Source organism: Oryzias latipes, chromosome 4 (genome assembly GCF_002234675.1).
Source record: "Oryzias latipes chromosome 4, ASM223467v1".
Classification (NCBI taxonomy): domain Eukaryota; kingdom Metazoa; phylum Chordata; class Actinopteri; order Beloniformes; family Adrianichthyidae; genus Oryzias; species Oryzias latipes.
In genome coordinates, this window is record NC_019862.2 from 24,237,726 (window position 1) to 24,250,973 (window position 13,248).

At 37.7% G+C, this 13,248-nt stretch overlaps 1 protein-coding gene across 3 annotated transcripts in view; it reads left to right on the forward strand.

Annotated features, from left to right (window-relative positions):
- The window catches only part of tgfbr3 (transforming growth factor beta receptor 3), a 74,936-nt gene that overhangs the window by 34,749 nt on the left and 26,939 nt on the right, over window positions 1–13,248 (forward strand). For all 3 annotated transcript variants that reach the window (XR_002290010.2, XM_011474320.3, XM_011474319.3), the window contains exons 4-5: window positions 138–275; window positions 12,166–12,349. Coding sequence is in view for 2 of the 3 variants with exons in the window: in XM_011474320.3 (XP_011472622.1) it covers window positions 138–275; window positions 12,166–12,349 (322 nt within the window). In the remaining variant the exon portion in view is untranslated. The remainder of the gene's footprint in view (window positions 1–137; window positions 276–12,165; window positions 12,350–13,248) is intronic.

The window sequence follows — 13,248 nt, forward strand, 5'->3', positions numbered from 1 at the left end:
GTCCCTAACTGAAACTTGGAAATGTACCTTTCTGGATATTGATGGTTTTTGCTATTGCAACTTGTTCATATTTTTTCCTAGATGCTGTTTCTGTGTGCACTCATGAGAATCTTCTTATCTTTTTTTTTCCTCTCCAGGTTGAGCTGGATTTAAAGCCCATCCACTCCATGCAACATCACCAGAAACCCCTGGTCTTTGTGCTCAACTCCCACCAAAGAGTGACCTGGAATGTCAAGGCAGAAAACCTGGCTCTGAACATCAAACATATTTTTTATGTGAGTCCTGCAGCATGAAGAGCCTAAAGTCCTTTTCCTCTAAACTGTCTCTTCATTTCCCGCTTTATTTCCTTCTCTATACACTCTGTCCAGGAGGAAAATGTTAAAAAGGATGCAGAATTGTAAAGGGAGTAAAGTTACATTTCTTTTCATTAGAATGCAACTGCAGGAGAAATCAAATAGAATAATAATTAAAAAAAATATTAGTTGAAACAGCGCACACCTTTTAGGATGTTTCCTAAATGCTGAGTAAACCACAAACTTATCAGGACATTAGTCAAAAGTGTAATCAAGTCCTAGTTTAAGCTTTGCTAAAATCCCCCCCCCTTAACAAAAAAAAAAAAACTATAACCAGAAGGTGCCACCATATCCATCGGATAACTTTAAACTTTGTTGACAAACTGTCACAGTGGCCTAAAAGAACCGTCTGTGAGGTAATATCTGAGTATTGACTTTAAAACACCACTGAAGAAAACCACATGGAAGACTTATTATGTCATAGAAGCACTTAAGCTACGTTCACACTGCAGGATGAAACGACCCAATTCCGATTTTTTTGCCCTTATGCTGTATCTGATCTTTTCATGACAGTCTAAACCAGTGTTTTTCAACCAGTGTGCCGCGGCACACTAGTGTGCCGTGGGAGATGGTCAAGTGTGCCGTGGAAAATTGCCCTCATTAACTGATCTAAAAGCATTTCCCATCTCCAGGAAATCAGCTCTTTGTTCATCCAAACAGGTCCTGATAAAACACTGAGTAGTTAGGAATATAAACGATCATAAAATACTTTTTTCTTTGTGTTTATTTGATTATATTAAAGACATTTTGATAAGAATGACGGTAACGCGAAATAGCTGCAGCTATAACTGTGTAAGGAAAAGTCCCGCAGCTTTTACTGTCTCCACGACTCCACCAATCATTCTTGAAGGCTTAATCACATGTCATCAGTCTGACCAATCAGAAGTGGTTAAAGTCTCCACTTCCTTGTTCCAAATTAGCTCATAACTCAGTCAGTTCCGACAAAAACACCGGCTAAAGCTCGTCTTTAGCGGTGTAGCTTTCCACAGAATCCGGTATCAGACCGTGGAACAAGTGAACAAAACCATGAAGCTCAGAGACGCGAGTCTTTCTGCCGTTTTCTCGCAGTTTTTACACTACATCTCCCATGATGCATTGGCTTAAAGGGACAGCGTCTTGAAAACACAACGAACATACAGCTTGTATGTAACTTAACTTTTATTACATCTTTTAGAAAAACATCTGCAACTTCCTGCTTTTTCTGCCACAATTATCACAAAAATGCACGTCAGATTGCCGGGGGGGGGGGGGGGGGGGGGGTGTAGATCAAAACAGACTATGAGTTTCTGCTTTTTTTTTTTTTTTTGGGGGATGCAGGTGTGCCGCGGGATTTTTGTCGAGGTTAAAGTGTGCCGTGGCTCAAAAAAGGTTGAAAAACACTGGTCTAAACGACACAGATCCAATCTTTTGAAATGTGACCCAGTCCACTTGGGTATGTGGTCCTGAATCCAATACAGATCCGATCTTTTTAAATGTGATCCAGTCCACTTGGGTATGTGGTCCTGAATCCAATACAGATCCGATCTTTTGAAATGTGATCCAGTCCACTTGGGTATGTTGTCCTGAATCCAATACAGATCCGATCTTTTGAAATGCGACCTCCGTCTGAACGGCCAGGCCACATGTATCCGACCCGTACGTCATTGATACGCTACAAAAGTTATCATTCTGCGTTGAAGTAGGCGGGAACGAGAACATAAACATCAACCATGGCGGACGATGCTGCTGAGACCAGTCAGTAGAAGGGATTTGATTTATATTTGAGGTGACAGCTCTATTCAGGCCAAACTCCAGGACTCTTTTCGCAGCCGGGCGGTTTTAGAAAAAATTTCCAGCGAAATGCTGAGCGTGGTGTTCAACCTTTCCAGGGGTGACTTTTTTTTCCCCTTTTCCGACCGTGGTCAGAAACGCGGGGGACAGAAGGCGGATCCTCCTTCGGGGTTCACTTCCCCGTTTGAAACCCTCACATTCTCCAGAGCGGGTTAATAAAGAGTCAATAGCAGTTCTGCTGGGGGGAGCCTTCTTTTATTATAGTTCTCCTTCCTTCTTAACACACAACATGTAGGAATCTTCTCACTGCCCCTCAGAGAGGAGAGAGCGTCAGCGCAGTAGGGAATATTGCGCTGTACGCGCTCTCTCTTACATACACACACGCGTGGCCCCAGGACATACACATCCCCATTCCACAGCAGTGGGTACAGACGATCTCGGCTCCAATGCCTTCTTAAAATGAGAAGAAATGAGAAAATAAATGTAATAATGCAAAAAGAGCTCCGCTGTTGACAACACTTGACTTCCATTGTTAACGTTAGCTACTTCAGCAAACAAGGAGTGACGCAGTTTACCGTTGAGTACTCTTCTGCACACTTCTGGGTCATTTCACGGTCACACAGGAGATCACAAAAGTTTGCATTTAATTGGAAATGTGAAAAGCCTTGCAATAAAATCTGATTTTTTTATGAAATCGGAATTGAGCATTAAGCCCTGCAGTGTGAACGTAGCCTTAGCTGCAGGGTATTGAACCCACAGTCCTATCAGTTCACACAAGCCTGTAAAAATGATCTAATGTGTTCATAGGTCTCAGTTTTTCTTTGGGTTTGCTCATCGGCTGACTCAGCTGGTTATAAAAAACACATTCTCTAACTTACCTACATTTTTTTCAAAACTGAAAACTTCTGTCAAGCTCAACACAACAGTTCAGCGTTTAACGCGACCTTGTGAAAAATGTGGTGAATGTAAACAACAGCACTGAAAAGGATTGAATCAACAATAGAAAAGAGAACAATCAAGAAAAGAGGAAATAACTCAAAATCAAAACAATTCCCATAATTTGACAGTCTGATCATCTTTTTAGCTCTTTTAAAAGCATTCCCAGTGATGGTTTAACAATGATTGTCTTTTTTAACCAGTATAAAAAAACCTTTTTCATTGTTTCTGCAGAGCAGCAGTAGTTCTTTAGATATCTTCCTCTGAGTTATGGGCTTTTGGCACAGATCCAGATTGCCCCCACTACCCATCACCCAACTGTTTACACTATCTCCCGTTAACTTACAGCCCCTCAGACCCCTGACCTAACATTACTAGTGCAACAAAAATGGTAGCAATATTGGAGCCATCCAGCCGTACAGTTTTGATCCAGATTCCAGCTCGGACGAGGAAAACAAGGACGTTCATGAGCAGGAAGCTTGTGACCTACCCAGTAAATTTTCATACGTCACAGCTTGAGGCTTTTTCAAATGGCAATTTTCCGTTTGCTCCTGATTCACAACGATTTGGATAAAGACATTTAAGCTTAATTTTCTTTATATATGTCCTCTATCTTTAGAAAAATGCCACAATAACAGCCACACGATTTTCTTCAGAGTGAACTATTGAGTATTGACTAACAACTGACAGTTATTAGTAACAATATAAATATTAGCTTTCTGTCGGGCTTTTCAGTTTCATGAAGGCTCCTTATTTAAATAGGAATGATATCCACCTATTTCGCCATGACCAACCTTTTATGGCTTAGACGGCTAGTTGCAAATGCATAAGGCAAGGAGGAAGAATGGGCAGAAGAAAGGGAAAGGAAGTTTAAGGGCATCTAAAAGTGAAAAAATGAAAAGATGTGCATTGTCTTCCTATACAAACGTAAATCTGAGTAAGGCTTTGTGAGTCTTTTACAAAACTTTAAAGCTGTGATCGTACCCACATCCTTGCCTTCATGCTACTTTGAAGAATTTTTAACAGTCTGGAACAAACTTATCTTGAGAAGGGTATAATTTAACTTCAAGAGTTTCTGTTTAGTTATGCAGTAAATAATGGAAAAACACTTTATTTTTAAAATGCAAAAAAAGTCATTTTCTACTTTGCCAAAAATGACATTTACAGCTGACATTTTAAGAGGAAAACAACTTTTTTCCCTCTATTTCTGTTAGGTTTCTGTCAATAGGATGCAGCCTTTAGTTTGGCATAAATGTGGGAGGGAAATAAGATTTAGGAAGAGGCATCCTGATGCAGTCAGGGCCAGGTCCCCTGGGGAGTAAGCCATATTTAGTGAAGGTAGCGGGGCCCTTTCTGGGAATCTTAATATAAAAGGTAAAAATGGACCACTACTCCACTGTTGTTTAAAGCCTGTAAAGAAAATTGCATCAAAATGCTACTCTAAACCCTAAGCCATGACTTCATTACACTTTATGAAACCTTTTTTGGGTCTTTTTATGGTCTGAAGGATTTTTCTCTGTTTGCAGCTCTCCAGAAGCGATCATTTTCAATTGTATTGTAACACCAGTTCATTGTGCAGGAATGCGGCATTAGTACACAAATGATTTCCACATGCTGTCGAGTGTTTTCTTGCTTATTTCTCAAACACCAAATACCCTCCCTCAAAAAAAGTCAATAAAATGACATGTTGAGGAAAAAGTCCAGACCCAAGAAAACCCTTCTCCCTGTTCTTTATTGTATCATGGGGTTGTGTGTTTCACGCACACACGTGCACACTTGTGTGCATTGTGTGTATTTGACATTTAGAGGCAGTGTTTGACGAGTAGAAAAAAGCTTTGAAATCTCCTAGATCACTCAGCACTTATTCATATAAGTAATCATCGATGTTGCATCAACGTACTTCCTGTAGAGTTATATATAGTAAATATTTATATATAGTTTCTTTTCTTTTGTTTTAGGTTTGTTTTTATATCAACGGTGCAGTAAAATTGGATTGTGTAGATAGTTATCATCAAAAGTAATATGTTCCAAACAAAACCCTTTTTGTCTCTAGGCAGAGTCAAGTCCATCAGATTTTGGAAACGTTTTCATGTCAAAGTAGAGTTGTACAGTGTATGAAGATGGATGGGCCTCCGAGCCGCTTTGGGCTTAACAGCTTCAGGGATTTGTTTCTATGTAGCCACTGGCAGATCAGCCTCACAGTAAATGTCAGGACTTGTCTTAAGTGGAGAAAAAAAGCAGCGGCAGCCATCACTGAAACTGTTGCTCCAGACCGAGCTGCTGCTGTTTTATGTCTTCATATGCCGGGCAGCAGCTCTTATGTAAAAGACCATCATTTCTTCCTGCTCACTCCAGAGTTTATAAAAATTCTCTGAATAACTGTTTTGACTTTTTTTTTAAGTCCTTCATAAATTCTATTATTTCACCAATTTGGTATAAAACTTTCGCTTCTTACATGAAATCAGCAAAAAAACACAAATTTTGAAGATAAAGAACATTTCTTCAGCTTGAAAAAAATCAATTTAACTTTAAGTCTTCCAACTCAGCAGACAGCAAATGGAAAAGCAAATAGTGGCGACTGCAACTAATACTTTGATCAATTTGTTTTAATTGATTCATTATTTTTTTTAAAGCATCTGTTTCTTCTACTCTTTGACATGTAATAACAAAAATCTCTGATATTTAGTTTGGCTTTTAAAGCAATGTTTATATGTAAACTAGATCAAAAGGTTTGCACATAAATTCTAATTGTTCAATTGACTTTATTCTGAAAATGTTTTTGAAGTACATGTGATTGTGTCTACTCAGAACATTCTTAGTAGCACCTACATTAAAACATACATTATGCCCAAATTTATTGTTTAAAAAAGAAAAAACACTAAGACCAGAAATCCAGAAATACTGCAGGGAAGGTTTAATTTCATCCTTAATTGTCAGTCAAAAAATGAAAATGTCAGCAGTCATATTTATGAGACTTTCATAAAAATATCTGTAGTTTTTAAAGCTTGTGACATATGAGGATACAAACAACTCAAAACAAAGTCAACCTTTTTCACAACAGAAAGAACAGTGGAGAGGTTTTTTTTATCTAGCACTTCAGAAGAACATCTTGAGCGTTGCACGTCCCCTCGCGGGTTTTTTGGCAAACCATGATGCCCATTGAACTTTAAAAAGTGAGATGATTTGTGGAAATGTCAGGGCAGGCATGGGTTGGTCTTCTAAAACCACAATTATCCTTCTGAAAAAGCATGTAAACATTTTACTTTTGACAGTTTTATGCTGTAACCGTCTCGGTTTTTAAGAGTATAAAAAAATAGCAAAAAAAAAGAAAAAGTGTGCAAAGGAATTTATGTGCAACTTTGTTGACTTTAAAATGAATAGACCCAAATGGTTAACTAAAAATCATGTATTTCCCGGAGGCTTATATTTAAAATATTCTGTTATTAAACTTTTTTCTTACCTAATAGGGCAAAGCATAGCTTCTTTGCTATAAAGCAGAATTAAATTCACCAACTAGTAATAGGTTTTACCTACATAGAATCCTAAAAATACCATTTGCTGCTTGTTAGCTTAGGTTTTAAACACTTTGCTTCTGGATCTTTTACTTTTTTTTTAAAGATGTATGATGTACGGTTATAACCTCCCTTAAAGTAGTTGTGCTGAATATCCCATGTTAGTGTATGACATGAAAAAAACAGTGCAGCACTAACTTTTAGCTGTTTTGTCTTTGTCAGTGGAGTTCAGGAGGACATTTTAGCTAAAAATCTTGCCCAGGCATTCTAGTAAATAAAACAATGACCAATTGCTTCTGATGTCAGTGGAAGATAAGTCTTGCCAGTTCCCTTTGTCTGGGTTTTCCAGTGAACATAAGATGTTCCTGTGCTGAGAGGAGGTCTCAACACTTCACACAAAAACTGCCTGCCAGACCTCACTCACTCTTCCTTTCTACTGTGGAGGCCGTTTCCGGGAGCTGGTGGGACTCAGAATCTGTCCTGCCATTCCTTATTTCCTGGTACAGTTCTTTTGGCTTTGTAGAAATGGCTGTTTGGAAAAAAAAAAAAAAAGCTTCAGAGATGTTGTTCATTCTGTTGCTTTTGGCCGGATTACTGAAAACATTTAAAATCCCAGGATCCAGACTATTATTGTCAAGCATGTTCTCTGTAGCGCCTATGGTCATCAGCAGCAGGCAGGAGTCATCATGGGCATACGGTAACGCAACATTGTGAAGCAAGGCCAAACCTAACTTATCAATGGACGGCAGAGTTTGAAGTAAGACTCGTGCAAGATGTAGCGTTCTGACTTTGTGGCCAAAAATGTACGCATTTGTTTTGAGCAATTAGGAAAGTGTCTGACCTTAGAACCCTTTATCTGTAGAAATGGCTTTATGACTTTAGATGCAACTCAATTTCTTCTCTGGGCTTGTTTTTCCCTTTTATTTTACAAGATTTGCCCTTTCAGTCTTGTATTTCTTTTATTAGTGGAAGACTTCTAGTGTTTGGCTGTCACATGAGTATCTCCCCACTGTAACTGTGAAATGGAAACTTCTGGTTTTAATCCTATACTATGGACTAAGTTGGAACTCTGCAGAATGGTTTTGAGACATATGGTTTTGTTTTCTCCTGAATTAGGTCCCATCGTCTCACAGTAACACATCTGCAGCCACCAGCGTCATTAACTCCGCATATCTCATGAAGACGGCTCAGATCAAAAAAAGCCACCGAAGCCTTAATTGCATTCATATTAACTGAACAGTTACTGCATGCTCATTCTCCGCCAGCCTTTTCTACAGATTCCATGACTCTTGTGTTTGCAACACTCCTCCCATTGCTCGCTGAAGAACTCACTCAATTCTATATGTGCAAACTCCAAGATATTCAAATGTTTTTTTTCTCTTACAAAAATTTGACAGAGAACATGTATAAAATACTCAAATCCGTAGAACAATGTGAAAAAGTTGCAAATTAAATGTAAAATAAGATCTTAGACTTTGTCCTTTAAAGCTTTAGGAGGAATCAAAGATCACTACGTTTATTTAAACCTAGAAATTAAAATAAATCTGTTCAAAATATGTTGTGATGGATAACTACAAAAAAATATGCATTTGAACATCTGTTGTAAAAGATACCGTCAGAATGCTACTACTTCTTGTCTCTTTCATCGAGACAGATCTGTTCTTTTTTTGCTAAAGTTTCTTTGGTTACAGTCAGGGTCCGTGGAGAATACCTGCAAAAGGTAGACATTCAGGTCTGACTAAAGATAGAACAGATAATATTTTACTGAAGGAAAAGTTGAACAAAATTCTACTGTGGTGTACAAAATAAAGTTTACCGTAATGTGACACCCATCAGATTAATAATACTGAAGTAAATTTAATTGCAGACGTCTCTCATCTTTTTAGTGGAACAAGTTGCAGATTCAATGACTAATAAACACTTTTTCCCCACCGTATATAAGAATAAACTGCACATGAATGTGAAAATGCTGCTTCAGCCAAGGACAGAAAGCATTGCCTCCTCCAGCTGCAGTTGGTTGGTTGACTGATCTTTAACAAAAAAGCAAGTATAGTGAGTTTGTTAAAAACCGCTCTGAGTCCCACAGTTCCCTTCTGAAATTCCTGAGGTTTTCACTGCTCTGGAAAGCCTGGAGCTAATTTAGCTTTCAGGCTCTTCCCTCTGATTCTTTGTGACTAATTATGGTTGAATTCCAGAAGTTAAAGTGATAAACTCTGCTGAGCTTGGCAAGAAGTAAGAAGAAACCCCACCCCTACCCCTCCCTGATGGCCTAGGGCACCACCCTGTTCCACTTCACCATCTTTCTATAAGCTCTTGCTGTAGTAAACACACTAAAAATAGTTGAGCAAAATTCTTTGACAGTCTGTCTGCAGTATTTACAGCCTCTGGTGACAATGCCAGGAACACAGAGAGGTGCGTCCAGAAGTCAGACAGATGTTACGCATGAGGACCTGAAAAGTTATGTCTGCAAAACCTAAACACACCAAAGGATTTTATCTGTTAAGATAATTGCAGTCTGGGGTGACATAGCTATGAAAAAGCAATATTATGTATTAAACCAGCTCTGTGGTCTTAGGATAGAGTGTCCGGCCTGCGATTGGAGGACCGTGGGTTCGAATATAAAATATAAAATTGTTAAAAAATAAAATGTAAATACGGTCAAATCCTCGCTGCTTGAAAATCAGCATCAATTCAGTTAAAAAAAGGTTCCTAAGCACAGTTGGGACTATAGATCCCCTAGCTGATGGGTCGAATTCAGAAAACAAATGTCACACTTAGGTGTGTGACAACTAATGGGACTAAAACTTTATTGTGCTTGGATTCAGTTGGATTGAATGTTTTAATTTGCCAGCTGGAACTGTCTCATCTCACACACAGTCTTTCTGAGAGAAAGAAAAACAATCTTGGAAATAAACTAAAGTGTCTTTGGACTCATTTGGTGGCTGGGTAGAGATTTACACAGATGTTAATGTTTAACAGTGAAATGAAACACATGGATTGTGCACCATATTATGCTTAAAGTGGCCCTCCTCTCACCAGAAGTTCCTTCATAAGTCTTTTTATTCTACTTATTTCTTTTTTCTGTGTTATAGTCTTACAGTAAATGTTTGAAAAAGCTTTTTAAAAGTCTGTACGTGCTAGCCATTCATTTGTGTAATACAATTCTATTTTCTTTCAATTGGTTTCAATTACATACAGTATTTAGGAGATCATACAAACGTATTCCAGCTCTTACTGTGTTTGAAGTAATAAAAAGAAAATGAACAGCAACCTTTCAAGAATATGCTGGTTGGAATTTTAAAGGATTTGAAAGTAAACAGTCAAAAAAATTACCCTGACATTAAAACACCTTTCCTCAGCTGACAGTACCATCAGTGCATCTTCCTCTATGGCACCAGGTCCCTTCACCAGTGGATCCTGGTGCATTTGCCAGACATATTTGAATGCACTCACAGGTTCCCTTTGGAATATGTTGTTTTCTGTCAGTATGGCTGACAGGGCACAGTGTTAGGGCCATTTGATCCATATACAAACAACAGGTTTTTGCTTTGTATTGTCTGCAGTTAAAAAGATTTGTTTTAAGTAAAAGTTAAACCCTGTCAGGTTTGATGCCAGTTCTGTTCTTTACTTTAATCCAATGGATAAATGTTCTTGCGGTTCCTAACTGAGGAAGGAGTTTTGTCTTTAGAATCTGCCGTTTGTGGATGACGTGGCTTCCTCAGATTGTGACCTCCAGTTTGCAGCTTGGATGAGAATCAGCTTCTCCAAATTTGAGGGCATGGTTCTCAGCCAGAAAAGGTAGAAGGCCACCTCTAGGTTAGGAATGAGTCACTCTCCCAAGTGGAGGATTTGGGGTATCTGGGCTGTTTACAAGTAAGGAAAGGATGGAGCGTGAGGCTGATTTATGGATTGGTTCAGCATCTTCAGTCATGCAGACGTTGTATCTGTTTGTTGTGGTGAAGAGAGAGTTGAGTCTGAAGACGAAGCTCTTCTTTATTATTAAAAAAAATAAAAATACAAAAAAAAGTATTTTAAAAAAAAGTAAAACAAATGATTAATCGCTTATTGAAAATGGTTAAATTGATCGACGTTTAATGATATTACTTCACTTGCTCCAAAAATTGATAAATTGATTCAAAAATCTTCCCTAATGTAGCATAATTTTGCACATGTTTTTAACTTTTGATACTTGATGAAATTTTGCTATGAAAATTCCTGAAACAGTGTTGTGTCTACTTTACTGATGTAGTATTATGTTTTATTCATATGAATGACTTTTATAAGTAACATAATCTGCAATTATTTCAGATGACTGATCTGCATTTGCCATGTTGATTTCTAAAATAGTTATTTTTTACATAATAATTAAATAATTCATCTTTGTCATGTGCTTAATCGATACCTTATGATTCTTAATTCTGTCTGATAAAAGCTAGGAACCGGATATTGATAAATCATGTAATAAAATGGTTATAGTATAACAGGGTGGGATTATATAAGTTCGCTTCCTTCCACTCCCTTTCAAGCAATATTTATTAATATGTCTAATTATCCTAAGTTTGATTAGTTACTGTATGAATGTATAGCTGATGATTGTATTGCTTTTGTGTATTATTTCTACTTAATTGCTTGAAATAAACCATTTCAAATCAAAATTTTTTTGCAGTCAGTTTAATCTTTTGCCCTCACAGCTGGCCATCAGCCTAAGGTGGTAATTAAATAGCCAAGATCAGATATATTGGTGGTAAAAAGGGCTTTTCTCTGTAGGGTGACTAGGTTCTTGTCCAGGGATTGGGAGCAAACGGTATTCATTTAAGGGGAACTCAAAGTAAAGCTAATTATACTTCCAGATCAAAAAAAGACATTTGGAATAGTGAAAAAAACATCTTTTTTCCCCAAGTAGTTTGGACAACTGCCAACTATATTACCTGGATGTCTTTATAGAGTGGCGTTATAAGTATGTTCAACTTACAGGATGTCCTGCGACACGAGACATGCTGGAGAGATTATACACAGTATATATAGTGGTATAAAATGGATAGATTACACTCAAAATCCTTAATTTTTCGCCCTTTGTGTAGCGCTTTAGCATAACCTCAGTTGTAAACTGGTGCTTTATAAATTAACTGATCTAAATTGAATTGAATTGAACTGAAATTAGAATTTAAAAGCAATTGCACTAAAAAGGCAACTTTGGACTTGCCGTGAGATTGTCAGTTGTCAAAATTATAAATCAAATATCCATACAAAATTTCAGTTGTATTTAAATATAAGTCAGAGGCATTAACTGATTATCTGCTGCACGCTAACAGCTGAATGAATGTTAAGACAATGTAACATAATGACAAAATTCTAACTTTAATGTCAAATTGGAGGATATTGTAGGGACCAAATACCTTTTTGTTTGTACTGTGCTCTTTATAAATACAGAAATTAACTCTAAAATAAAAAGGTCGCTTTTCTTTCTACTTTGTCTCGTTCAGTCTGTATTTTTTGTTTTTTATTTTACCATCTCCAATATCTATTGTTTTTGGTTTTAAGCTATTTATTTTTATTATTCAACTGACTCAAATATTCCTTTTTGTGTCTTGAAGGTATCACAAGGTTCGGAGGTCTACTTCAAGACAGAAAACTTCTCTCTCTCCATTGATATATTCCATGAAACCCTTCCCCGTGGCAATGAGCACCTCCTCGAATGGGCGCAGAGGAAGTACCATGCAGTCACCTCTTTCTCTGAGCTCAGGATGACTAAAGCTATTTTCATCAGAGTTGGTGAAGGTTTGTATATGATAAAGGAAACATCTAAAAGTCTGAGCTGCACAATCCTCCCTCAGCTTTACTAACTTTGCTTTGCTTTAAAGACCCATCCTGATGTTTTTTTGTTTTGTTTTTTTGACATTTTCTTGTGGCCTTTTTCTCACAATGGAGGACATGTATAAAGAAAACGAGATTAAAATAGCATGTCTAAGAATTTCTTTATTTAAATCGTTCTGAATCAGGAGATGATGAAAATATACTCCACGCCAGCAGTCCCACCCACAACTTAGAGCTGAATTTTTAATGAATTACTGCCACTCTGCAGAAACTATGTCCTAAAAAATGGCACAGTTTTTTGGACTTTGGGCTAAAACCGATATAATCATTTTCATAGAAAAATAAAGCTGCTATTTACAGACAAAACCAGGAGTTTTCCTCGACATGCGGATTTATTGAGACAGTTGTTCCAACATACCAGAAGTCCCTCTGCCAAAAACTGACTCTCGAATGTTTCACATACGCTGATGATGTTTTTTAGTATATGAATAGAATACCAGTTTTACGGCGGTTGTCATCACGCCTTAAAAGTCAGACGCGCGGCTGAAGTTTGCATCCAGTTGTTAGCATCCACTTTGTTGTTACAGGGAAAATCAAAAAGTGAAAGTTTAAACCAGCCTCAAACATTTGATAGAGAATCAAGATTTAATCAAATAAAGTTGCTGACTTGTGGAAGTTGTTTCTGATTTGTGTAAACTTGTAAGAGGGACATTTATGAATTTTACAACAGCAAGGGTGAACTAGTTAGGTAACCGTTAAGAAACCTGAGCACAGGAAATGTTCTTCTGTGCCAGCCCCCCCACCACCACCCACCCACACACAAACAGACACACACCCACACACACACACTTTAAGATATTAAA